This window comes from Oryctolagus cuniculus, chromosome 7 (genome assembly GCF_964237555.1).
Source record: "Oryctolagus cuniculus chromosome 7, mOryCun1.1, whole genome shotgun sequence".
NCBI classification, from domain to species: Eukaryota; Metazoa; Chordata; class Mammalia; order Lagomorpha; family Leporidae; genus Oryctolagus; species Oryctolagus cuniculus.
Window position 1 is genome coordinate 82,009,020 of NC_091438.1, and position 27,485 is coordinate 82,036,504.

General features: G+C 43.8%; 1 protein-coding gene across 14 annotated transcripts in view; it reads left to right on the forward strand.

Annotated features, from left to right (window-relative positions):
* Window positions 1-232: 232 nt before the first annotated feature.
* The window catches only part of KYAT3 (kynurenine aminotransferase 3), a 55,121-nt gene continuing 27,868 nt past the window's right edge, over window positions 233-27,485 (forward strand). The window contains exons 1-6 of one of the 14 annotated variants that reach the window (XM_008264931.4): window positions 233-445; window positions 2,372-2,449; window positions 7,441-7,540; window positions 22,292-22,350; window positions 23,177-23,321; window positions 25,237-25,386. In XM_008264931.4, the coding sequence (XP_008263153.1) occupies window positions 7,442-7,540; window positions 22,292-22,350; window positions 23,177-23,321; window positions 25,237-25,386 (453 nt within the window). In that variant the 5' untranslated portion in view covers window positions 233-445; window positions 2,372-2,449; window position 7,441. Of the gene's footprint in view, window positions 867-2,371; window positions 2,450-7,440; window positions 7,541-22,291; window positions 22,351-23,176; window positions 23,322-25,236; window positions 25,387-27,485 lie in introns of all 14 variants that reach the window. The other 13 variants (XM_008264933.4, XM_070076945.1, XM_070076943.1 and 10 more) reach the window with 13 other exon arrangements.

Consider the following 27,485-nt stretch of genomic DNA (forward strand, 5'->3'; position numbering starts at 1 on the left):
GCCGTTGTCCTCAAGCCTGCCCCAAGCCAAGCAGTCTCACACAAGTAAATCCTGGCCGTGCGTATAAATTCCATACCCAAACCTCACTCACGACCAAAGCCCCACCCCAAAGCACCCACCCCAATCTGCTCCCGCCCTCCCGCCTACCTGGTCCAGTCTGCGATCCCGGGGATCCCACAGCCAATCCTTGACCCGAGTCCAGACCCCAGAGCCAATCCTAGGCCACATCCAGGCCGTGTCCCGCCCCCCTCAGTCCTCCAGCTCCGCGCCCTCCACCCGCCACACGCTGGTTGTCCCGTCCCATCCAGGGCCTCACCCCAGACCACCCCACAGCCAATCTGCACCCTGAGGTAGACCCCAGAGTCAGTCCGCGCGCAGGCTCCGCCCCCACGCCCAAAGCGCGCCCAACAGGGCTCCCAAGGACTGGCGTCCGGAAGCGAGGAAGGTGAGTGGGGTGCGCGCGAGGAGCGGCCGCCTGCGAGAGGAGCGGGCCCGCCGGGAGCTCGCGGGCGCCTGGCGCGGCCGGGAGGAAGAGCCGGGGCTGGATTTCCGTCCGGACTCGGACTCGGACTCGCCCCCTCGGGAATTGGGCGCGAGCCCGCGGCTGGACCCTCGACCCGCCGCACGGGCACGCCGCGGCGCGGCAGAGGGTCCACCCTGAAGTCAGCAGTTTCCCTGGAGCGGGGAAGACTCGGATAGGAACGGCCTCCTAGATGTCCTGCACTATTTGGTCTTCATTTTGTAATCTGGGCCTTTAGAAGGCCTTTAGAAGGTAAAAGGTAAAAACCGACGCCAGTTCGTGCATTACCTAACTTTTGTTAATTTAAAAAAGAGAGAGAGAGAGACGAAGGCTGTTGACTCTCCATGTAAGTGACTCTTAGTGGATTCCAGGGTTTTTAATGCGAAGAGCAGTTCAAGTTGTTGCGTCTGATCTTGCAGACCAAGCCACCTGGCGTTACCTGTCACTTCTTTTTCCTCCTTTTGGGGAAATGGGAAATGACGCGAATCCCGTTTGCACAGAAGAGCTTTCGGGCTGCTCCAGGGTGGTGTCCTCTTAAATCTTTGCCAGCACTGGCTGATTTCTTTCCTCTTCTCTAACGACGTGGCTCTGAGGCTTATCCTTACCCAACCAGGATGCCCTTTCTTGTGTCTGTGAACCTTGCACACATTCTGGAAGCGAAGTAGCAGAGCGTGGAATGAACGTAATCTTTTCTTTCTAACAGTGCGGGTTGTTCCCTGACGCCAGTGCCTGCTGCCCTTGCCTCTCCTTAATCTCCCTTGAACTTGCAGTTAACTCCAGCGTTCTCGAGTTTGGCAAATTACTGAGTCTCTTCCTACCTCTTTCCCCCCAATGCAAACTGTTTATAGGTTGGTTATCAGGATTTCATTCCAGAGCTTTAAACTTTTTTTAACGTCTTGTGTTTTAAAAATCCTCTTGACTGCTTTTGCCTACTTTGTAGCTTTGAATTCTGCTCCCAACGGTTCACCAGACCTTCGCAATTTCAGATCACTTTCAAATCTGCCAAGCATAGCTTCTGAATCTTCGTTGTAAGAGTCTGCTCCTGTGATGACGGACAGTTAAATTTACTGTCAATCATTTTCACCTTTGGTACACATTGCCGTAATTGGATTAACCAGACCACTTGAATCAGTTTGCCTGGTTTTCCTCACAGAGCATTGTTTATTGGGAGAAAATATAAAAATGCAATGAAAATACCGTTTAGAGTTAAGGACCCTTTTGATTTTTTCCAGCTTTTCTATGACATCCAAATGTGTAGTTACTTAGTTTATCAGTGAATATTCGTATGTAGTGTTCATTGCATTAGAAAAATGCCTCCCAAAATATATGTGTTCAAAGTGGAGGAGAGAAGCATCTTGTTCCAAAGGTTCTAAATCTGTAACTACCAATCTGCTTAGATTTCTTGGCAGTCATTTTTTTCACGCATTTTCCCACAATTCCTAGTGGGAAAGTAATAGGTAAAAAGAAAAGAGAGCCCAGGTGTGCGTTTTGATGAGTTCCATCATTTAATGGTAAGCTAAGGAAGAGGTAAGAGAAAATTAGAGATGGTTATGATGTGAAAAACCAAAGGAACATGGTGTTTCTGGGAGGAGTGAGTGCTTGGACATGGTATCTGAATCTTCAGAGAACACAAGGAAAGTGAGAATTGCAAAACATCCATTGGATTAAACAATATAAAGGTCAGAAATGACTTTAGCAAGAGCTGCCTCTATGAAGTAAAGAGTGCAAAAATCAGATTGCACCAGATTGTGGAGTGGAGGTTAAGGGAAAGGTGAGAGCTGGTGAAATGAGCAACGGAAAACAGAGTCAGGAGTTTCATTTTTGGTGATTTTTGGCTTTGCCTTTTTGTAGCTGGAAGAAGCATGAGCAAGGCAAGTTGAAGAGACAAGAGAAAGGGAGAATAACCCATGGATTAAGGTCTCTGTAGAGGTAGGACGGAATCAGGTCTCGGTACAGATGTTTTTCAGCTTACAATGAGGCTGCATCTCTGGTAAACCCATTATAAACTGAGAATACCATAACTCAGCAATCTGTTTAATCCACATAATTTACTGACCATCATAGTTTAGCAGCACAGCACACTGTGGGGTATCAGTTGTTCCCCTTCGTAACTCTGTGGCTGAATGGTGGTTTGGAACACCGCCACTGCCCAGCATCCCAAGACAGTGTTCTGCTGCATATCGCTAGCCAGGAAAAGATCAAAACTCAAAGTACAGGGACGGGTGTTGTGGCCCAGTGGGTTAAGCCACTCCCTGCAACACCAGCATTCCATACAGGCACCTGTTGGGTCCCAGCTGCTCCACTTCCAGTCCTGCTCCCTGCTAATGCACCTGGGAAAGCCAAGGAAAATGGTCCAAGTCCTTAGGCTCCTGCTCCCACATGGCAGACCTAGAAGAAGCTGCTGGCTCCTGGCTTTGGCCTGGCCTATCCCCAGCCATTGCAGCCATTTGGAGAGTGAACCAGCAGTTGGAAGATATCTGACTCTCTCTCTCTTTGGAACTCTAAATCTTAAAAGAAAAATTCAAAGTACAGAATGCAGTATGCATTTTTACAGAATACACATTGCTTTTTCTCTATGGTGATATCAAAGAACCTTAAGTCCAGGACCATCTGTAGTGGGTCCCATTTGATGGCTTGTGTTTTCTCTGATAAAAAGCAGTCACCTGCTTAGACTAAGAAGGGAGGTAGAGGTCGGCGCCGCGGCTCACTAGGCTAATCCTCCGCCTGCGGCGCTGGCACCCCGGGTTCTAGTCCTGGTCGGGGCGCCGGTTCTGTCCCGGTTGCTCCTCTTCCAGTCCAGCTCTCTGCTGTGGCCGGGGAAGGCAGTGGAGGATGGCCCAAGTGCTTGGGCCCTGCACCCGCATGGGAGACCAGGAGGAGGCACCTGGCTCCTGGCGTAGTGCGCTGGCCGTAGCGGCCATTTGGGGGGTGAACCAATGGAAGGAAGACCTTTCTCTCTGTCTCTCTCTCTCTCTCCCTGTCAAAAAAAAAAAAAAAAAAAGGTAGAGGGTTTCAGGTTAGGGGAATGTGGGTTAAAAAAGTAAAATAGTCATTTTGGAGTGTGGCAGAGAAGTATTGGCATTGCTTGCAAACTTCATTTAGAAGTGCTAGCGAGTATTGGGGTCAATTTGAGAATAATAGTCATGGACCTGTGCTATTGTGATGACTTCTCAAGCACTCCAGTCTGTGAACCATGCCAGACACCTTAGTTGAGTTCAGCCATCACAAGGGTGCTACAGATAGGTGAAAAGATAGGCAAGGGAGTTAAGGCATCGTCTAGAAGGTCACTGAAGTGGAAGAACTGTCATCTAAACAGGGAGATAGAGAAAAGTGTAGCCTGTATGGGAAAAAATGAGCCAGCCTCCTGGAAATGTTGGTTTTTCTGGAGAATACTGACAGTTGGAATAATTAAGCAAAGTGAAAAAGCAGGTGTTTTATAGTCAAAGAGCAGAAGGCTGCAAGTAGTTGTTTGGGAATGAGACCAGACTGAGGTAATGGTGAGGTACAGGGGATAGCTGGGAGAGGGCGAGTGAGGCAGCGAGCGTGGAGAACGACAGCAACGTTCAGGTGTGTGACTGTTGTTTGACCAGTTGTCTCTGAAGACACTGAAATTTGCCAGGATGATCACAGCACTTGGGGCTGAGAAAACTATGTCGCTGCCTCATGACCACTCCTCAGTGAGTGATGGGGAGTCACCAGCAGGACAGGAGGTGATATCGGTGAGGCAGATGAGAAGGGTAAATAGTCTGGCAATGGTAAAATAGCAAGAAAGAGGTGGGTGATACCACCTGGTGACTACAATTGGTAATGATATGCTGTAAATTTGAAAATGTGTGAGGGAGTAAATTGCAGATGTTCTCACCAAGTACAAAATCCAACAATGAGGTATGGAGAAGTGATATCTTTGGAGGGCAGTAAGGTTCAACTTAGAGCAAGGAGGAAAAGAAAACACACTGAGAATATCAAGGTAGAATGGAATTTGTTGTTGCTGCTGGAACTGTCCCCAGAGCCATAGGGGAAGATTTAGAAGTGGAAGAAGGGAGAGCTGGGTCAGTTACCAGGAAGTGTGATGTGCTGCCGAAGGCAGACAGGGGAGGTGTCAGGATTTCCAGGGAAAAGCAGATTTGGTGTGGTTTCAGACACTGAGGCCTGGTGGGGCATGGCTCACCACACCTTGGTGGGGAGATCTCCCAAGTGCTCTAGCCTAAGATCACACATGACCAGCCAGTGACCTAATGGTTCCTTCTGTGATTACTTTCAAAACCAAGGACTCATTCATGCACCATTTTGTCAAATGGGGAAATTGCATCACAGCAAGAGCCAGTGACTTACCCAAGGTTAGAGACCTATCTGGTATCAAGATGAGAACTAAATTCAGGCATCCTGATTCTTAGTCCTTTTCTCTTTCTGTAATGACAGCCCCACCACCACCAGTTTTTCTCAAGAAGTTAGAAGATTTCTCTACTTGTAAGAAAACATTTTGATTGTACTTTGCCCAAAAATCTAAGAAATCATGCTGAACTTAAGGAAGTGGACATTTGTTTGCTGAAAAAAATGTTGTCCTGCAAGAAAGTCCTCTGTGATACAAATGATTATTCAGTAATGTTCTTTGCTAATTCCTTTCTTTAAAATGATCCCTACTACCTAATCCAATTAATATTTGTTCTAGAACAGAACAGTTAGCATCACGAGAAAAAACATGGCTTGATTTCAAAACTTGGTCTTTGAAGTGAGAGACCCAGAATATAAAGGTTAGCTATTTCTGTACAAAATGAATCAATATTTCATGAAAGAATTCTTCTCATAACAGCCCACTTAAATCATTAATTCATAATGTGACTTTATATATTCATTTAGCCATTCAGTGAGTGACTATACTGTTTGAGAGAATACTCATGCAGTGTTAAACTTAACATACCAGGTATGTGTTCCTGGAGCTTACATTTTAAGCTGCCAAACAAGACCTCTTGGCTAGAGTGAATGAGTAACCAGCCAAACAAAAAAAAATGTTTTGCAGAAAGTTAATAGTAGGCTGGTGTTAAGTAGGATAGCTAAGAAGTTGTTACCTTGCATGGCCAGGGAAGGCCTTTTTAGATGCAATCATGTAAGCTGAGATTTTATTAAGAAGAGCAGGGTTTTATATTCCACTGTATTATTTTTCACAGCCAAACCTTTAAGTAGCCTTAACATTTGGGTAACTTCGAGATTCATAGCTAGTGTCAGTGCCCCCTTAGATTTCAGGGTATGCCTCCTTTTCTAAGGTTTGAACAACTATTAGAGATACAGAAGATGCCACACACTGAAACAGCAGCCTTATATGCTCTAGAGAATGACTTTCTCAGAATACAACTCAGTGAAAGTTCTCAGAAAGCTGGACGTCCTTCTGCTTCTGAGTGGCAAGATAGTAATGGAGTTGCCTTGCCTTTGATCGCCCTGCGTCTGCCCATGACTGATAATTTCCTGACAGGTAGAGAAGCAATTTAGAATGCATGCCTGTCATGGAACTGCAGTCTATTGATAGGGCTTGCTAGCTGTCAACAGAATTGCAGAGGAAAGTTTCTTCTGAGGAAATAACCTAAGATTTATTCATTTCAGGGGTCTTCAGGAAGTTCATGTCAGATGTACATTGTGAAAAAGCTGCTTGGATTTCCAAAAACTTTTGTACCAGAATAAACATCTTTTAATTCCATTTTTCTGTAGATTTGTTGAAATCTGAAAACTTTTTGACATGGGCCTACTGTTATCCATCTTTTCAAATAGCTTTCTTTTTTTTTTTTTTTTTTTTTGGACAGGCAGAGTGGACAGTGAGAGAGAGAGACAGAGAGAAAGGTCTTCCTTTGCCGTTGGTTCACCCTCCAATGGCCGCCGCGGCCGTCGCGCTTCGGCCGGCGCACCGCGCTGATCCGATGGCAGGAGCCAGGAGCCAAGTGCTTTTCCTGGTCTCCCATGGGGTGCAGGGCCCAAGCACCTGGGCCATCCTCCACTGCACTCCCTGGCCACAGCAGAGAGCTGGCCTGGAAGAGGGGCAACCGGGACAGAATCCGGCGCCCTGACCGGGACTAGAACCCTTTGTGCCGGCGCCGCAAGGCAGAGGATTAGCCTAGTGAGCCGCGGCGCCGGCCTCAAATAGCTTTCTAAATAACCTGTTCTAACAACTTGAATGTACTGTTACAACTTGTGCTTTTACCAGTAACTGTTTTCCAGGTGATTCTGGAATTTGAGTTATTGGATGGGAATATTCTAGATTTTATAGCTGCTAGAAATGGAACTTACACTTATTAAATTCTTTTTTTTAAAGATTTATTTATTTGAAAGAGTTACACAGAGAGAGGAGAGGCATAGAAAGAGAGAGAGGTCTTCCATCCGATGGTTCACTCCCCAGTTGGCTGCAACGGCCTGAGCTGTGCTGATCCATAGCCAGGAGCCAGGAGCTTCTTCCAGGTCTTCCACGGGGGTACAGGGGCCCAAGGACTTTGGCCATCTTCTACTGCTTTCCTAGGCCATAGCAGAGAGCTGGATTGGAAGTGGAGCAGCCGGGACTAGAACCAGCGCCTATATGGGATGCTGGCACTTCAGGCCAGGGCATTAACCCACTTCAGGCCAGGGCATTAACCTGCTGCGCCACAGCACCGGCCCCACTTATTGAATTCTAATACTCTTGACTAAAGCCTTATCTTATTCATTCAAAATATCTTTACAGATCTCTAGTCTTAAAATGAAGTCTAAATTTGTGTCAGGAGGAATAGATTTATTACAGTGATTGCAGTGATGAGAAAAACTAGAGAGAATGAAAACTCAGTTATCAAAAAATATATTTGTTATATGTAAGCTTATGGCCTAGCATCTCACCATAAATGTGTGATAGTGATGGAACGGTCATATATTTACTCCCTTTTTCCATTTTTCCTTTTTTCCTGTAGCATGTTTTTGGCCCACAGGAGGCTCTGCTCTCTTGGCAGTAGGACAGAACTCCTAAAGACAATTTATTCTTCAGAAATCCTGGGATTCTCTACTTCTGCTGTAGGTATTGCTTATCACTTATGGATAAATTATTGTACATTCTCTGCAATGTCAAAAAAGATACAAGTTTGTAGGTGATTTTATAGTCACTCTATTAGAATGATTATTTCTATTACATTAGCTAAAGGTGTCTCTTGTCATTAACTAGAACTGGCAACCCCTGAGCAACTGCTTGCCTGTGTCAGGATCAATGTGTAGGATGCTACGTGTCCATTTTTCTCACTTTGTCTTCACAAAACCTTTAAAAATTGTTATGGTCCTAATTTATAAATGAGTAAATAAGTAGTGGCTTAAATAGTAGAAACTTGTCTCAAGTCACATAGCTTGTGAGTAGCATGGCCAGATACAGTCCTCACCCTGTCCAGCTCTGGCTCACTGAAGAACATGCTCTTTCTACTCAAGAAACAATAGTGCTGTGATGGCAATTGCTGGTCCTGCAGCTTCCAGGTTATAGGGAATGAGGTAGATTGAGGAGCAGGAAAGTGTCATCAGGGAAAAGCAAACATGCAAGTGCAGAATGGCGGTCATACCACAGGACAGGTAACAGACCCCATTATTCTACAAAGGAATGTGGCATGGGGTATGAGTAGGAGTCAGGGGGAGAGGGCAGGGGTATTGCAGAGGGACTGCTCTGAGATGGAAAAGGGTTCAGGAAGCACAAGCACCAAAGACACTGTGTGGACCTTGTTTAGGAACTTGACCAAATGTGAAAGAATATTTTAAAAAAATATATTCAATCAGGTGATCTGTATATATGTCTGAGAGACAGAGAACTCCCATCTACTGATTGACTCCCTAGATGTCCACAAGCTGACAGCCAGGGACCCAGTTACTTGAGCCATCGCCTGCTGCCTCTGCGTTAGCAGGAAGTTGGAGTCACAAGCCAGGAACTGAATCCAGGTCCTGATATGGGATACAAATTTCTTAGCCAGCATCTTACCCATGAGACTCAGTGTTCACCCCTAATGACATTTTTTAAAGACAATTGTGGAAATACGAATGTGGACTGAGTAGGAGGTGATACCATGAATTATTATTAATTAAGTATGCTAATGACATTGCAGTTATATAAGAAAATAACACTATTTTCTAGAAATACATTCAAGTATATTATAGTGGTGTAATGACTTAGGTCTACAATTTGCTTTAAAATGACTCAGCAGTATGAACTCTGGACACAGTTCCAGTGTTCACTTGCATAGTTTGGCAAGCTATGAAGTAGTTGAACAAATTTGGCCAGGTGAATCCCAGCTCTACACAGTGATCTCTTATGGTCTTCACCTTTATCATCAAGAAGGGTGACTTCTCCAAACACATTGAGCATTCCCTCCACTTGCTCAAGAGCATGTGTGACTTAGGATGACTAGTGCTGCAGTAGTCTGAAGGTGATACAGGGAGGGAAAGTGTTGACTCAGAGACAGACAACAATAAAAAACCCATCTAAATGTTAACTGGACTCATTTATTTTCAAATGTTAAGAAAAACAGGTATTTTTTTAAATGTATTTAAATTATTCATAGAACATTGTAATATTACACATTTGAAAATAATTATACATTTAGAAAAGAATAAAAGGAGAAATATGCAGCAGAAGCAATTACTGAATCTCAGTGATGTATAAATGAGTGTTTTCTGTTAGGTTGAATCATATGAGCTTGTTTTTTTTTTTTTTTGTAAATCAAAAATGGATGAAACTAGCAATTTTGTATTGTTCCATCTAATTCTAATCTTTTAAATTTTGTATAGGCTTGAAATTTTCATAAACGCCATCATTAATTTCTTGTCTTGTAAATACGATGAACTGTACCTCATATACCTCTTGAATTCTGTCTTTCCTCTTCATTGCCATCATAGCTACCTTAGTTCAGTCTCTCTCCCATACACAGATGAAATTGTTTGGAAATTGTCATTATCCAAGTTAATCATATGAAACTATGGTTTCACAAAGAAGGGTGTGTGCAAAATTCACATTCATGGAGCTTTGTTAGACTACACATACCCAGGACTCATCCTGAGTTCTTCTGATTCTTTTTTTTTTTTTTTGAAAGTTAAGAGTTACAGAGAGAGGTAGAGACACAGAGAGAGAGAGAAGTCTTCCATTCGCTAGTTCACTCCCCAGATGGCCTCAACAGCTGGAGCTGTGCCAATCTGAAGCCAGGAGCTTCTTCCGGGTCTCCCACATGGGTGCAGGGGCCCAAGTACTGGGCCATCTTCTACTGCTATCCCAGGCCATAGCAGAGAGCTGGATCGGAAGTGGAGCAGCCGGGACTAGAACCAGCGTCCATATGGGATACCGGCACTTCAGGTCAGGGCTTTAACCTGCTGTGCCACAGCGCCAGCCCTCTTCTGATTCTTTAAGTCTTTTGAAAAATCTTTCCAGGTCATTCCAATATACACCTTATGTGAGGACCACTGACAGTGCATTATTCAAACTTACAGATTGTTTTGGATGCAATCAACCTTCCCCATAGTTAGCAGTAGAATGGTTGGATTATATTGTAGCTTTATGTTTAATTGGGGGGTGGGAGGCACTGATTTTCTTTTTTTTTAATTGATTAACTTTATTTCTTTGAAAGGCAGAGAGATACATCTTCTATCTGCTGGTTCACTCCCTAAATGTCCATAATAGTAAGCACTTGCCAGGCCAAAATGAGGGGCCAGGACCTCAATCTGAGTCTCCCACATACTGTCATAGACCTAACTACTTGAGCATCTCAGGTGCGTATTATCTGGAAGCTGGAATCCAGAGCAGAGCCAGGACATGAACCCAGGCACTCCCATATGGCATGCAGAGGTCCCAAGCAGCATATTAACCAACACACCAAGCATCTACCCCATTGTGGGGAGCAACTCGGACTAGACTAAGTTACTGGAATTAAGACTTATTCTATGCATCTGCTCTCCCACAATATGGCGCTGGGAGAGGAGTAAACAGCTTCTACACAGCTGCCTCCAGTTTGACCAGTAACCTGCAGGAGCTGATTGGAGGAGAGCAGCGTACTCGGCGTGTGGGTAGCAGAGTTGGGATTGGTGGAAGAGGACTGTAAAGGAGGAGAGAGACAACATGCACCAGGAACATCTAAGGGGAACATCTATCTGAAGGAACACCTGTGCAGCCCCCGAGAGAGCCGGCCGGCGGTGTGCCGCTCCCCCGTGGAAGTGGGGAAAGTGGCAGGGGGAACCCCCCCTTCCACAGAGGTGGAAGGGACTGTAGCCAACCGGGGAAGAACCAGCAGCAAACCCGGGGAGGGCCGAGCAGACAAAAGAACAGCGCAGGGTCCTGTGTCGTTCCTCCACGAAGAGGGGGAGTGACACCCCATGTTTAATTTTTAAGTAGCTGCCAAACCCTTTTCCAAAGTACTTTTAATGACAACAGCAGAATGTCCATGCAGTTCTTTCGAGGCTTTGCATTTACAGTGGTTGCTCAAATAGTTTGCTCTTGATGGACACATGAAAAAAGCAAACTGATCAGTGTGCACAAGAATAGAGAGAATAATTTTAAATCAAGAAAGACTGGTCAGAACCAGCCAAACCACTTACTATAAACTCATTTCACTGGAAAATTCTTTTCATCCATACCATCCTTAATATCATTGAAAACTTACTTTGTAGGTTACTTCTGAGAACGGGAATAGAACGAAGGATAAGCTACACTTTTCTATATATTTTTCACTGTTTACTAAAATATTTGTATCTATTCTGAAATTTAAATTGTGTTTGAAATGTTAATAAAAATATTACAAACATGCAGAAAGAAAAAGAAGCACATGTAACCCATGATGAAAGTTATTCTCACTTTTTGAGAACCTGCTTTTTAAAGGCTTAGAAAATGGAAGATAAAATCTTGATTACCCTCTGATGCTAGAATGACAGAGAATGAAGTATCAAGTAGAAGATAGATAGATGAGTGGAAAGAGAGATGGGTAAGAGAGGAAGCCAGAGAGTTAATAAATGGGTTTGACAAATGTATGACATGTATCTATATTATCACATAGAGTAATTTCCCTGAGAAGCCCTTTTTTGGGAAGTATATATTGAGAATAAGTAGTTAACAGATTATTCTTGAAAGAAGAATAGGAAGCCAAATAGGTTACAAATTGCAATCTGATTGACTAACCTCTAAATGAAGATTATTCTAACAAAGGGTAGGGCCTGTGTGTGGTGTAGTGACTTAAGCCACTGCCCGCAATGTCAATATCTCCCCCTCTCTGCTACTCTGCCTTTTAAATAAATAAAATAAATCTTTTTTTTTTTAAGTTGGGGGTGGGATTGACATGTTAATGGTAGGAAAATTTGTCAGAGTATGAAGAAAATATGTGGGTACTCTACTTTCTGATCATTTCTGCTGTGAACCTAAAACTGCTCCAGGTGATAAAGTCTATTAATGTTTAGTTAATCATTCATTCATTTTACTTGAAAGACAGAGAGAGAGGTCATCCAACTACTGATTCAATCCCCAAATGCCCACAACAGCCAGAGCTTGGTCCAGCAGAAGCCAGGAGCCCAGAGCTCCATCCTCGTCTTCCACATGAGTAATAGCGACCCAAGTACTTAAGCCATCAGCTGTTGCCTTCCAGAATGTACTATTTTTTTCTTTTTTAAGGACTGGTAAAAGTTAAATGCCCACTGTTACCAGAGACAGCCAGATTAGAGTTCTTTTTCTTCACCAAGAAAAGAATTGCTGATGTGAAACGGAGAGTGGCAGTAAGCGAGGTGGTAAAGTTTAATGAAGAACATACACCTGACAGTCCAGACAGGCATCTCAGAAAATAACTGAGAGCCCAGTCTGCATTCACACTGGAATTTTTTTTTAATTTATTAATTTATTTGAAAGACTGAGATAGGGAGAGAGAGACAGAGACAGAGAGAGAGGGAGAGATCTTCCATCCACTGGTTCACTTCCTAGATGGCTGCAACAGCCAGAGCTGGACCAAGGCAAAGCCACGAGCCAGGAGCCAGGTCTCCCATGTGGATGAAGGGGCCCACACACCCGGGCCATCCTGCACTGCCCTCTCAGGCTGCCAGCAGGGAGCTGGATGGGAGGTAGAGCAGCTGGAACTCAAACCAGTGTCCACATGGGATGCCAGCATCACAGGCGATGGCTTTACCTGCTAAAAGCCATAATGCTGGGCCCACAGACTGGAATTTTATAGATCTGGCTAGGAGTCCACTGTTCCCTCACCCACCCCCCCACCCAACCCCCCGGATATTGCTGGATAGGTGGCTTTTTGGGTGTGGAATTTATGAAATTCTTCCCAGTGTTATTGGACCAATTAGCCTGCCTGGCAAAGAGTGGGAAGGATTCCCTTACGCTGTCCCCAGGAGAGGGCTGGGGCCCACCAAACAAGGTTGCCAGCCCCGGGCAAGACTCCTGCCCAAATACTGGTCTTGCTTCAGAGGCTCAGGCTTCTGAGCTTCTCCCCTCACCAACTGCACAAACTACCCCTGTGTGTTCTTTGGCCCCTCTCATACACATAGGCTAGTGTCTGACTTCTAACAAGAGAAGCACCAAAGAAACGTTTATTTTCTAGCAACCAAAACAAAATTTTTTCCTTCTTCCTTAATCTGTCCTTCGTTAGAGAAAACAATTGCCTTTTTTGGATATACACACAATTTTGATTATGTATTGAGTTCACATTCAACAGCTCGCGCCCTTCGGTGCAACCTTACTCATCGTACTTGTAACTAAGAGAATCTTTCTGTTTTCGGAATGGGCACTGTCTTTGGAGTGTGTTATATGCTAAGAATTGTGTTTTCCCATTTAATCACCGTAGCCCTTACATGAGGTAGGCAGTCATTTCACCATTTAACAAATGAGGAAACTGGATCTCAGAGAAGACAGGTAGCCTGCCTACTTCACACCCTTGGTGATTTTCAGGCTCAGTTTCTAACTATGGTCTATTTGTCTTGAAAGCTCTTTGTGCTAAATAATCTTGGAAACTTTCATCAGAATACAGGCGTATCTTAGCAGGCAAAGAACTTGGGGTGGTTATGAGGGATTATCCAGATATACCTCTCTTCCTGGTACAGGTATCCATCAGAAACTGTTGTAGGATAACATAAACCAGAATTTAATATTTCGGGTTATTGCCGTTTATTTTGATTTCTAAGCACCAGCCCATACGAGACAGACAACATGTTCAGGATTTATTTGGAAAGAGAGAAATACACAGGAACGTGAGGGCTTTATTAAGGGAAAATGGATCAGAAAAAGTAAACAGGGAGTCCTGTACCAGGCTTTTCCAGGGAGCAGCCCCGAGGCTGCAAGAGAGAGAGGGCATGCTGGCGGGGGAGCGGCGAGAGAGCAGGCAAGCAAAGCACAGGAGGGCAGGCGTGAGAATCGGCACTGGGAGGGCGGGGGAGCTGGCTCAGCACGCTCCAGCCATTTATCCACCTCCAAAAGGGGAGTGTTTACACAGTCTGACAGGTGGGTGGATACAGGTGAGATCACAGTGGGGCAAGATTGCAGGGGGTGTGTGACCTCCTGCTCATGAGCCTAATTCTATCACTCTGATTGGCCCCCATATCAAAACTACCTGTGTCTCAGTCTTGGACCTAATTTCCTGTTGTCCTGACTGGCTTGGCCTGATATTGCCCTGCCCTAACCCCATAGCTGTGTCGGGATGGGAGAGGACTGCACTGTGTAGGCTTTGGCAAAAGGACCTGGCCAGTGACTAGGGGTGCAGGCGGTACTCGAATGCTTTCTCTTCTGTGATCTTGGCTTGGGCCCAGGTTTTATAAATAATAAATCAGGGTTTTTCTTCATTGCTTGCCTCACTCTCCAGTTTTACTTGTTTTCCAGTTCTTCACCTCTGTGATCAGTAGTCAGAGAAACCCTTGTGTCCAGTAAGCTTGTCTCACTAAAGGTAATGTTTAAAGCTAGCTTCCAGAAAAAAAGGTTAGCTCATGACAAAATACAAAAATGAAAATGAACCTGTGTTAAAGGGTTTTATTTTATTCAAGGGATATGAGGGAATCAGACAGAAGTTGTGACCGGTTCAAAGGAAAAGCCAAAACAAAAATTTATATAGCACCTGAATGACAAGTGAAGGCAAACTGGTTTTTCTACAAGGGCGAGAAAATTCAATAAAAGTTAGAACCAGTGTTTGTATGCCTCCGTTATCATAAATTTACAGCTGCACAAAATAGCTTGAGTTCCAGCACTACCAGAGTCAACCCTGTAAGGGGATCCTGGGGCCAGTGCGTTTTTCCATTGAAATATCAATTTTTCCAAATTCTAATCCTTTCACTGTTGTTCAATCTACAGACATTAAACTGTGACAATATATCAGGCAGAGGCCATTCTCTATAAAATAAATGAACTAAATGTGTGTTGCTTTAAAGGTCTGCTTAGGGGTGGGCATTTGACACAACCATTAAGAGGCCACTTGGAATGCCTGCCTCCATATGGAGAATTCTGGGCACCAGTCCTGGCTCCAGCTCCCTGCAAATGCACATCCAGGGAGACAGCAGGCAATGGCTCAGGTTCTTGGGTCCCTGCTACCTATGTGGAAGACCTGGATTGAATTCTGGGTTCTTGGCTCTTGCCTGGCATGGCCCCTGCAGTTGGAGCTATTTGGGAGTAAACCAGCCTGTCTTTGTCTCTCTGCCTTGCAAATAAAATGAGAATAAATAATTATTTACGTGTTAAAAAAATGTGTAAGTTCCACTTAAGTATGTGCATCTTTGATCTCATTGTAACCGGATATTTTCCTTGCGTATCTTGGAGTCTTTCCCTACTTTGCCTTTCGTCTCAGTTTTACTCTGAATTCTTCCACCATAGACAGGAACTTTCTGTTTTTCCCTATGCCATCTAGTGGCCAAAAAAAGTAATACGTGTGCTTTTTGATTCGTCCTGCTGTTGAATAAGTTACAGGAAGCCATAGTTTTGGACTAAACTCCCCAACAGACCAGGCCAAAAACCAAAATGGAGTCATTTGCGCTAACAGCGCACCTTGTCAAGTGGTTTAGCTGAACTTCAGAGCAATCAAGATTACAGACTGTGGTGGTTAATTTTATGGTGTCAGTATGACCAGATTAAGGAATACCCAGAAACCTGGAAAAGCATTATTTTGAACATGTCCAACGGAGATTGGCATGTGAATCTGAGTGCACTAGGCAGGAAGACTTGGCCTCAATGTGGGCGGACATTGTCAGTGGGCCTCTCAGGAAGAGAGCTCTGGCACACGCTTGGCTTCTGTCTCGGCTGCTGTCAGTTGTCAGTCTCTCACCTTGGGACTCCAGAACTACACAATGGACCCCTTGTGGCACTGGGGCTTTTCAGCCTTGAACTGAGACATTCTCAGTTCCTCTGGTCCAGAGGCCTTGAACTTGAATCAAGCCACAATAACAGCATCCCAGGCTCTCTGGCTGGGACACATCCTGTCTTGGGAGTTCTGGGCTGCTACCGGTGAGGGAACCAATGCCCCCGATAAACTCTCCTTCATACACGTATGTGCATGTCTGTCAGTTCTGGGTCTCTGGAGAACAGTGACATGCAGAGAGACAGCAGCCATGTTTCCCAAGCAGGTTAGTTGCAGTTGGCTTGATGTTGAAGTCGCCTCTGCCTTAATTCTTTCAGAGGGCTGGGAGCATGGCACAGCAGTCAAGTTGCTGGTCAGGGCAGCATGGTTGGAGTGCATGGTTCCAATCCCAGCACCTCTGCTCCAGATCCAGCTTCCTGGTAATACACACCCCAGGGGACAACACGTGATGGCTTAAATACTTGGGTCCCTGCCACCCATGTTTAAGTTCTAGGCTGATTGAGTCCAGGCTGCCGTTGGCTTGGCCCAGTCCTGACTGTTTGAGGATTTGGGAACTGAATGAGTGAATGAAGAAGTGTTTGTGTGTGTGTGTGTGTGTCTGTCTGTGTCTGTGTCTGTGTTGTGTCTTCCCCTCTCTTGTGTTTTCTCTCTCTCAACCTTTCAAATAAAATGAGAATAAATTTTTTAAAACAACCTGAAGTAACCTAGTGTTGACCAGTCTGTCATTTCTGTTCTGTCTCCTGTCCTCTTACAAGGAAAGTCACTTTGAAATAACCAATCCACTTTTTTTTTTTTTTTTTTTTTGACAGGCAGAGTGGACAGTGAGAGAGAGAGACAGAGAGAAAGGTCTTCCTTTTCCATTGGTTCACCCCCCAATGGCTGCAGGTGGAGGATTAGCCTATTGAGCCACGGCGCCGGCACACCGGGTTCTAGTCCTGGTCAGGGAGCCGGATTCTGTCCCGGTTGCCCTTCTTCTAGTCCAGCTCTCTGCTGTGGCCCGGGAAGGCAGTGGAGGATGGCCCAAGTCCTTGGGCCCTGCACCCGCATGGGAGACCAGGAGAAGCACCTGGCTCCTGGCTTTGGATCAGCACGGTGCGCCGGCTGCAGTGGCCAATGGGGGATGAACCAACGGAAAAGGAAGACCTTTCTCTCTGTCTCTCTCTCTCTCTCACTGTCTACTCTGCCTGTCAAAAAAAAAAAAAAATACCTTGGAAATCATCTAAAATCTGTAAGATGGTTTTGTTAATGACTGCTTGCTTGAGAGGCATTTTGTCCAGAAGAAAGAGCAAATGATTCAGAATTCACTGGTAGCATCCCCCACCTTCTTTTTTCTTTCTTTTTTAATAAGTAGCGAGATAGACAGCTGGAGATTGCATCTACCAGGTCACTCCCCAGCAATAATCAGAACTGAGTCAACCAAAGCCAGGAGCTTGGAAATCAACCCACGTCTCCCATGTTAGTGGATGGCAGGAACCCAAACCCTTGAGCCATCTCCTGTGCTTCCTGGAGTGTTGAGTGTGCATTAGGAAGAGGCCGGAATGGGGAGCTGCAATAGGACTCCATATCTAACCAATACAGAGCTTGACTATCTCATCTGGCGGCTTAACCAGAGGCCTGATATCTCTCCCTCTGGGAGCTTTTTAAAATCAGCTTCACCAAGGTGCACCAAAGTGCATCTACTTAGAATTACAATTCAGTGTCTGGCATTGTGGCATAGCAGGTTAAGCGATGGCCTATGATGCCTGCATCCTACATGGGCACCGGTTTGGGTCCCAGCTGCTCCACTCCCAATTCAGCTCCCTGCTAATGTGTCTGGGAAAGCAGCAGAAGATGACCGAAGTCCTTGGGCCCCTGCACCCACATGGGAGAATTAGATGAAGCTCCTGTCTTGGCTTCAGCCTGGCACAGCCCTGGCCATTGTGGCCAATTGGGGAGTGAACCAGCAGATAGAAGCGTGCGTGCGCGCGCGCTCTCTCTCGTTTTTTCTCCTCTCTCTGTAACTCTGCCTTTCAAATAAATAAATATTTTTTAAAAATTACAATGCAGTGACAGCCTCTGTGCATACCATAAGACCCTGCCCTGGTCAGCATGCAGCACATCCATCAGCCCTCATGTTCCCTTGCAGTCTGTCCCCTACTCTGCTGATTTGCTTTTGTCACCATAGAGGGTTTTCTTTTAATATCTTATAAGCTGGGATTGTATATAGGATCTTCTGTAAATGAGATATGTTATTTAATGGGATTGTGTAGTGTGTACTCTTGTGTGTGATTCCTTTTACACAGTTGATACTGAAAGCAATCCATGTGGGGATGTGTCAGAATGTTATACTAAATGGTAGCTGATCATAGGGCTGTAATGTCATTGAGTGTTCTGTTCACCCATGGCTGGAGCTTTGCTGTGTCTCCAGTTTGGGGCTTGTGTAAATAAAACCATGTGGACATCTGAGTACAAGCCATTGTGTGACATAGGCTTTTGTTTCTTTCAGGCAAATACAGTGGATTGGTGGTTGTGTGGTAGAGATTTATGTTCCATTTTTAGTAACTACCAAAGCATTTTTCAAGGTGATTATAACACTATTAGGCAGACTTTTTTTTAAAAAAAGCTTTTTTATTTGCTTATTAATTTCATTTGAAAAAGCAACAGAGAGAGAGAGAGAGAGAGAGAGCAAGCAAGCTTCCATCTGCTGGTTCAGTCCCCAAATGCCCAGACTGGGTCAGGCTGAAGCCAGAGGCTAGAACTGCATCCAGGTGACCCACGTGGGTGGCAAGGACTCAATCACTGCAGCCATCACCTCTGGCTCCCAGATGCATTGGCAGGAAGCTGGACTAGAAACAGAGGAGCCAACACTCGAGCTTGCACTCCTATATGGGATGTGGATGTCACATATTGCAGCTTAACCCACTGTGCCACTGACTTCCCCGGGTATACTCTCTTACACCTGTCCCTTCCCACCTGCCTGCATCAGATCTTACAGGGAGAGACCTTGAAATATATGCAATTGAAACTTTGGTGTTCTGGAGACTTATCCTTGTACCAACACTTGCAGTAAACATTTTAGGCACTGGATAAGCTTCCTTATCTTTGCCAAGGTTGCCACCTGGTGGTGAAAATACAGAACAGCATGTTCAACCTAAAATGAACAAAAGACTGAAAACGCTGCTTGTTTCTCTAGCAGTTCTATATTGATAACATAGCAATTCAGTATAACTGTGCCAGGTCTGTAATCTACCAGGTAGCAAAAGTCACTTCATGGTGTTATACAATTTAGAAATTATACAGGCTTTCTAGTTGTTTTCTTATAGATTTGAGCCTTGTGTCTAATTCTCTGTAGGATTCCAGGTGTATTTTAATCGCCTGATACTGGATCTACTCTACAGCAAGCACTTACATTTACCGCTGAGTCCTGGCATCTTTGGGTGTTGCAGGGTATCTTCTACACGTTCACCAGTGTTCATATGCACATCTATAGGTTGTCTGCACAGTACCTGCACGTGGGTGCCTCCAATGGCAGAAATCTCTTCCTTTGCATTCTTGGAGGCTGCAAGTCTGAGGTCCAAGGGTGGGCTGGCTTGGTTCCTTCTGAGCACTGTGAGAAGAGCCTGTTCCATCTGCCCCCCTCTTGTGGCGATGTCCTGGAATTGCTGACTTTACTTGGCTGGCAGCACCATCACTTTAGTCTCTGCCTTTGTCTTCACACCACCTTCTCCTGTGTCTGCACACCACCTTCTCCTGTGTCTGCGTCTGTGTCTGCATCCAGGCTTCTCATACAGTGTCAATCAGGTGCATTAAAGCCCACACTGGTGGCCGCATCTTAATGAATTATGCCTGCAGTGACTATTTCCAAGTAAGGTCACATTCATAGGAGATGAGGCTTCAATATGTGAATTCAAGGGGGCACAGTTCAGCCTGTAACAGCTGCCTGTCTCATGATGCCTCCAGACCTGGAAGGTGCTGCAGTTAACTGGAGCACGTAACAGGACCCCTCGGCTTGGACTTGGGGAATCAGAGAGGGCTCTCTAGAGAACTGGAGTTGGCAGGTGGAATAGGAGTTGGCCAAGGGCAAGGGTAGGGTGGCAAGCATTATCCACAGCGGAGGTGGACATGCGTACTTGGCATACAAAATAAGTCTCACTGATTACAATGTTTGTGAGCCTTCAAGGCTCAATCCTATTCTGACAAAATCATATTCCTTGATATTTAATTGAGGGGAGGGGAAATGATTAGTGATGAAAAAGAGGTTGGAAAAGAAAGACCATTTGGGGCAGAGGAAAGATCACATACAGAGGTGAGAGAGAACATAAGACTGTTTGAAAAATTAGAGTGAATGGGGCACTGATTTGGGAGGTAGAGGACAGCAGGAACAATATTGAGAGAAGAGGCTGGTCTAGGTACAGACTTGAAAGATAATTCAACCTGAAACCATTTTGACCTCCTCTATCTAAATTTAAAGTCAACTTGAACTTTGTGTCTAAATTACCTTTACACACCAGGCTCAGGTTTTATAGACAAGTCTGTGCTGTGTTGTCGCATACTGAATGCATCATTAGGCTTCCAACATTGTTTTAGAGATAGCAAAGAGCCTTTGTTAAAGCTTCCCCTTCCCTCCGCCGTGCTGGGACTTCCGAGTTACAGTTGTAGTCTCCAGAGTGGATCGTGTTCCCGGCAGGTCCTGAATCGTGATGTCCTGCCAGAAGGCAGCTGGGACACTTGCGTGTGCTCTGCCTCCCTGGAGTTTCAAAGATTAAAAGCATAAGACTCACAAAGGAGATTTTCTTTGTTCCATTATTGGGGCTAGAATGAGAACAATGGTCTATTTTATAACCGTTATCATTATCTTCCTCCCAGATTGAATTAAAATTAGTTTAATATTCTATTAGAAAGTTCTTTGTAGAATCGCTGTCATTTTGCTTATTTCCACTAGCTTGTTAACAATGAACTCAAAGCTAATTCAATGCCTTTGAGAGAGTTGTAAACTTTATTTTAGTCTCTAAGGAACTTAAAAAAAATTACATGCTGTTCAGTAATTAAAATTCCCAATACTTCCACAGCCTTAGCATGCTAGATGTAAATCTACCTGGTCTGAATTACTAGTAGACTTTTTTTCCCAGGATTTATTTGAGAGGAAGAGTTACAGAGAGACAGGGAGAGACAGAGAGAGAGGTCTTCCATCTGCTGGTTCACTCCTCAGATGGCCAAAACAGCTGGGGCTAGGCCAGGCCAAAGCCAAGAGCCTGGAACTCCATCTTTGTCTCCAAGGACGTGGGCCATCTTCTGCTGCATTCGCAGGCACTTTAGCAGAGAACTGGATGGGAAGTGGAGCAGCTGGAACTCAAATCAGCACCCATTTGGGATGCTGGTGTCCTAGGCAGCAGCTTAACCCACTGTGCCAACAAAGCTGGGCCCTGCTAATAGACTTCTAAGAGGCAGCACTGCAATAATATTTTTAGAAGGCCTTAGTATGGAACAGATAGTGTAATAGTTCTGACTGGGAGTTCTGGAGTCAGACTGGATTCAGATCTTCGGTTGAACCTGTTGGGGTGCAAGTGTTACCAAGTTTTTTATAAACTTGGGCAGATATGAAAAGTTCTGTGACCTTGATGCTCCCTGTACCTCACTGTCCTCCTGTGTACATTGTGGCTTATAGTAAAACCACTACAGAGGGTTGTTGTTAATACTGAATGAGTTGATTGTGGAAAGTACTTAGAACAGTGCCTGGTACATACTCAGTACTCAATAACGTTAGCTATTGTTACTTGGAACCCCTATTGAATAGTTTAAGACAATTTGTTAAGTATATTCTGAATGCCATACAGGAACTTACTTGGTGTAGCTTACATAAAATTATTGTCAGAGAATAGCTTAAGATACTTTTCTTAGTTGATTTTTCAAGTGTCTTTTTGTCTTTAGTGCATTTAAGATTCTTAAACTAACTTACTTTTTTTAAAAAAAATATTTATTTATTTGAAAAGCAGAGTTTCAGAGAGAGGAGAGACAGAGATGGAGATCTTCTATTCGCTGTTTCATTCCCCAGATGGCAGCAACAGCTGGGACTGGGCCAGGCTGAAGCCAGGAGCCTAGAACTCCATGTGGGTCTCCCACATGGGTGGCAGGGGCCCAAGTACTTGGGTCATCTTGCACTGCCTTAGCAGGGAACTAGACTGGAAGAGGAACCACTAGGACTCGCAGGCTATGGCTTATCCTGCAGGCCACAATGCTGGCCCCTAATTGATTAACTTTTAAGCTGGGATGATGTTTGTCCATAGGCAAGAAGATGAACCTCAAAGGTTCAAAAGAAAAGACATTCTTTGGAACAATAGGTGGAAGATAGATTCCTCTTAAGAATTTTCTGTGGGACTCTAGAATTTGTCCTTGTGGTTCTTCTGCTTACTTAATGACAAAGGGAAAAAGAAGAGCTGCCCATAATTTACTGGCATTTTCAATTTTTGATTAAAGCCATTGAAAAACTCTTTGAATATTTATCTTTCAGAAAATGTCTTTGAAATTGAAAAATGCAAAGCGGATTGAGGGACTTGATAGCAATGTGTGGTGAGTATCTTAGAATAAATAATTATAATTTGGTGATGTTTTCCTACATAATTTTATGGCCTTAGTTGGGAATTTTTAGCCTCAACCATAGCCTATAAATAAAACCACTCATTTAATTCATTCATTAAGTGGCAATAGAAGAAAGTTAGTGATCCAAACACTGATTTGCTTAGCAAATGTGCCATGCCCTTTGCCTAAGCACTTGGACATACTGGAAAAAGAAAAACAGAACTTACCTTTTAATCCATGAGCTTTTCTTATTAATTTTATTAATGATATCTAATAGTTAATGAGAGAACTTGGTAGCAGCTGGACTCTTTGAGAAAAAAGCATGATTAAAATATGGATATCATAGAATTGAAGTTTATAAGGAACATTAAGTTCATTGATTCAATTGTCATTTTATTATTTGTGAGTGGTAAAGTTACTGTTAGAAATTCATAAATTTTTCATCTGTAAGACTAAAGGAAGTCTTCTTTTTTCTTTTTTTTTAAGGACTTATTTATTTATTTTTGAATCTACTGGTTCACTCCCTAGATGGCTGAAGCCAGGAGCCAGGCACTTCATCCAGGTCTCCCACATGGGTGTCAGGGGCCCATCTTCTGCTTTTCCCAGGTCATTATCAGGGAGCTGGATCAGAAATGGAGCAGCTGGGACAAGAGCCAGTGCCCACATGGGATTCTGGTGCCAGAGGCTTCGACTTTACCTGCTGTGCCACAACCCTGGCCCCTAACTTATTTTTTCAGTTTTATGAAAGACCAGGAGATGTAACAAGCCTGTTTTGGTAACTAGTACCTGCTATCAGTTTGTTTGTTTTGTAATTTAGGATTGAATTTACCAAGTTGGCTGCAGACCCTTCTGTTGTCAATCTTGGCCAAGGCCTTCCAGATATATCCCCTCCTGCATATGTAAAGGAAGAATTGTCAAAGATTTCAGCAATTGATAGCCTGAATCAGTACACCCGGGGCTTTGTAAGTATATAGGGACCTGGTGGGGAATGAGCCTGTGTTATATTTTGCATTGTGTGTATGTATACTTTTGCTTAGAGGCAGTTGACTTTCTGGGGCCAACTGTCCCAATCTGGTAACCTCAGGAACTGCCCCTTGTCCTTGTTTCCTGGGATGAGTCTTTCTCTGCTTCTAGCCCCTCTGGAGCTCTGTTTTGGCCCTTACAGTAGCTCCAGGATGGAATCCTATGGTAGCAAAAGAAGGGAGAGTACTTGCATGACTTGAAAGGTCTTTTCCATCTCCTTAACACTTAGCCCCAGCACTGGCTAATTGTAATTAATACTCTCTGTTTTGAACTGGTTACTTTCTTCCTTTCTATCCTACCTCAACTCTGTTACTCATCCTTCTGTGATGAAATGCCTCGAATAGGAGATTTTCTACATTCAGATGTCCCTTTGCACTGTAGACATACCTGTCATGTCTAAAGCCATATAATTATCACGCGTCTGAGCGTTGATCTTTTCCTTTTATGATAATTATGGAAAATTGTCAGGGAGATGGTTTAGGAAGGATTTTTCCACCCCTTAGGAAGATGAACAGGTAAACAAAGAGAAATCTCCATCTTCTTGTTCACTCCCCAGATGTCTGCAACAGATAAGACTAGGTAAGGCCAAGCCAGCAGATGGGAATTCAGTCCAGACCTGCCACATGAATGGCAAGGATTACTTGAACCATCACCTGCTGCCTCCCAGGGTACACATTAGCAAGAAGCTGGAATTAGAGCCAAGCCAGGATGTGAATTCATTATGGGATACAGGTTCTCTAAGCTGTGTCATAACTACTGTACCAAATACTCACCTAGAGGAAGCTGATGTGTTTGTTATCTTTTATAGCAGTAAAAGTCCAGAGAGGGCTTTGTGTTGGGGATGAGCACACAGAGAAAAGCAGTGAGACTGCCCTGTGTGCCTCTTCAGCACCAGTGGGAATCTCTGCTCTCCATAAACCCTTATTCCCTGACTTACCCTCCAGACCCCTTCTCAGACCTTCTCTACCCACATACCCCTCTCAGGCCTGTTCAGGTCCATGATGAAAGGCTCAAAAGAACAAGTGAAAGAACAATGATGAAACAAGAAGCCGGTTCCTTGAAAAGATCAGTATGTAAAGCTTTCAGCTAGATTGATCACTAAAAAGAATACACCTAATACTTTTTAAGGAATGGAAAAAAGAATAGCATTACAGATCAAATAGACACTAAAGTGATAATAAGAAAATATTAAGAATAATTGTATGCCAATCCATTTGACAACTTACATGAAGTAAATTATTTAAAAGATAGAAATCATCAAAACTCACGTTTGTTGATTTTTAATCCTTTCTTCCTCAGAAATTAGTTATCCTCAATAAATTCCACTCACTTAGCCATCAGCGTGAATATCATTCACTTCCTCTTAGTGCTTGTTGTCACATCAACTCTAGTGTGCATGTCTTCAGTGAACTTGTTTTTGCCCTCTCTCCATAGCCCATGAGTTGTTAGAACCTTTCTAGCAGTTTGGGAATGCAGGTTCAGGGAATATGTAGTTAATGAAAGTTTTCTGGGTTTAATTGGAAAAAAAAAATCAACTCTATTCAATGTGATTACATTACTGTCAAAGATACAATAGGAGTTCATTTTGATTCAGAGCAACTACTTTGAAATTATGCATTGTCAGATGCTTTGTTTAGTAGAGAGTCTCAATCATTGGCAAGTCTTCATGAACCTTCATGTAGGAACTCTCCAAAGGTAGGGGAAAACTTTTAAAAATGTTACTACCATTAAAAAAAATACAAATGTTTGGACAATTATAAACATTTAAATGTACATTTTAAAGTTTCTTACATATGATCTCAAACAAGTAGGCTTCATAATCAGTTCTGTTTTTCTTATATTTTTACCCAACAGGGCCATCCACCGCTGGTGAAAGCTCTGTCCTGCCTCTATGGAAAACTTTATCAGAATGAAATCAATCCGAACAAAGAAATCCTTGTGACAGTGGGAGCGTACGGCTCTCTTTTTAATGCCATTCAGGGACTAATTGACGAGGGAGATGAGGTAGGTGTATTAACATTAGCTCAGTATCTGTATGAATCATGTTCCTTTGTCCCACCTTTGACTCTTTATTTCCACTCTTTTCCTTTTTATTTTTAACTGTTTTTTAAGTTTAGTGTATATAGAATGAAATTCACAAAACTCAAGTGTACAGCTGGATGCCTACATCCCCTCTCTCCTGAGCCCAGACAAGGATGGAGTGCATCTCCAGCACCCTAGGGGTCTCTTCCGATCCCCTTCCCTGTCAGTATTCTCCCAGAGGTCATCATTCTTCTGTCTTTTGTCACTGCTGGTTTGTTTTGACTACTCTCTTGCTTGATTAAGTAGAATAGAAACTCACCCATTTTGTTACACATAGGTAGAAGAGGGTAGGGAAGATGGGGAAAAAGAATTTTTTGTCTTCATTGCTAAAATAACCTTTGATCTGAATGCAATCAGGTATTTGACCGATGAATTTCTGTGCTTGGTCCTGTGTTAGCAGCACGGCATGAGGATATGCAAGTATGATGGGGAGGTTCAGTGCTTTCTGCTGTTTAGTACTGTGATGTAAAACCAACTTGGGAACCTACCTCAGTCATCTGCACCCTGACTTCTCCACTGACATTCCAGTACTCCTGCTTTCCTGTTTCTTGACCTCTTCAGTTTTTTCAGAAATTACTGAGAATCACTCATATGAGAGGTGGTGTGAGAAAGAAGAATTTTAAAAGATCATTTCTACATGGAAGTAGTTCTTGTTCTAGTAGAGGAGATAGACTTGCAAATGAATTGAGGAATGCGGTATGTGGGTCAGTAATGCAGTATATGTGATTGATGGTGCTGGCAAGAGGAAGAAGTGATCAGCTCTGCTAGTGAGGGTCTGGGAAGCTCCAGAGGTGTTATTCAAGCTGAGTCTGGAAATGAGGTTTATCCTGCTCAGAGCTCTTAGTCATACCAGGTTCATAAAACACACCACTATCTACTTCCTGTTATGTTATTCTTTGATATCTCTAATTCCTTCTGTAAGCTGTTTACGGGCACATGTTAAGGAAGTACAGTCACACTTTCATATTCATAGTTGCCTTTAATCCTATAACATAGCTGAATCTTATGTCCCTTACTTTGATGTCATTAAGCTGTCTTGCTTCCTCCTCCTCTGCACTGTGTTGGAGGATCCCAAGGCCCAGCCCCGTGTCCTTCTTTCCTCTATTTGTTCCTTGACCACTTTTTCTAACACTTTGGAAACCCATGTATGTCACTTTCTATCATACTGGCCCATTTTATTATCTTTATAGCATTTGTTACTCTCTGAAATTATCTGGTTTGCTTGTTTTCTAATTCACTGTACATCTTTGTCAGCAGGATCCTAGTTACAGGAGAATTTGTGTTTTTTTTTTTTTTTCCTGTATTGCTAGCACCCAAAATGGAAAGTGCTCAGTAAGTGTTCTTTAAGACAAAGAGAAGGGAATTATTCCTATTACAAAATAAATGAAGACAAAAAGTAACAGGTATATTCTTTCTACTCTCCTGCCCTGTCTCCCCAGTTTATTTTCCTTTATTGAACTCTCAACTTTTGTGTTGGGCACTGTTTCCGACGAGGGTTCTGAAGATAGGTCATCTTAGTCCCTGAGAACCTTACCGGCTGCTGGAGGAAACTATCCACTCCTGCTTCATTTCTTAATCTTCCACCTTTTCTAACACTGACTCTAACACTTTGTACCTAGTAGGTCCTCTCTATGAGTTGAATGACTGGTGCAAACAAAGAGTTTTTGACAATGTATGGTTCCAGTGAGAAAGACCTTGAGAAGATATTTTACATCATAAGGAGTACAAACAAGGGTCCTGCACTGTGGTGTAGTGGGCTAAGCCTCTGCCTATGGCACTGGCATCCCATATGGGTACAGGTTCATGTCCCAGCTATTCCTCTTCCAATCCAGCTCTCTGCTGTGGCCTGGGAAAGCAATAGAAGATGGCCCAAGTCACCCACATGAGAGACCCAGAAGTTGTTCCTGGCTCCTGGCTTCGGATCAGCCCAGCTCCGGCCATTGTGGGAAGTGAACCAGCAGATGGAAGACCTTTCTCTCTGTTTTTCCCTTTCTCTGTCTGTAACTCTGCCTCTCAAATAA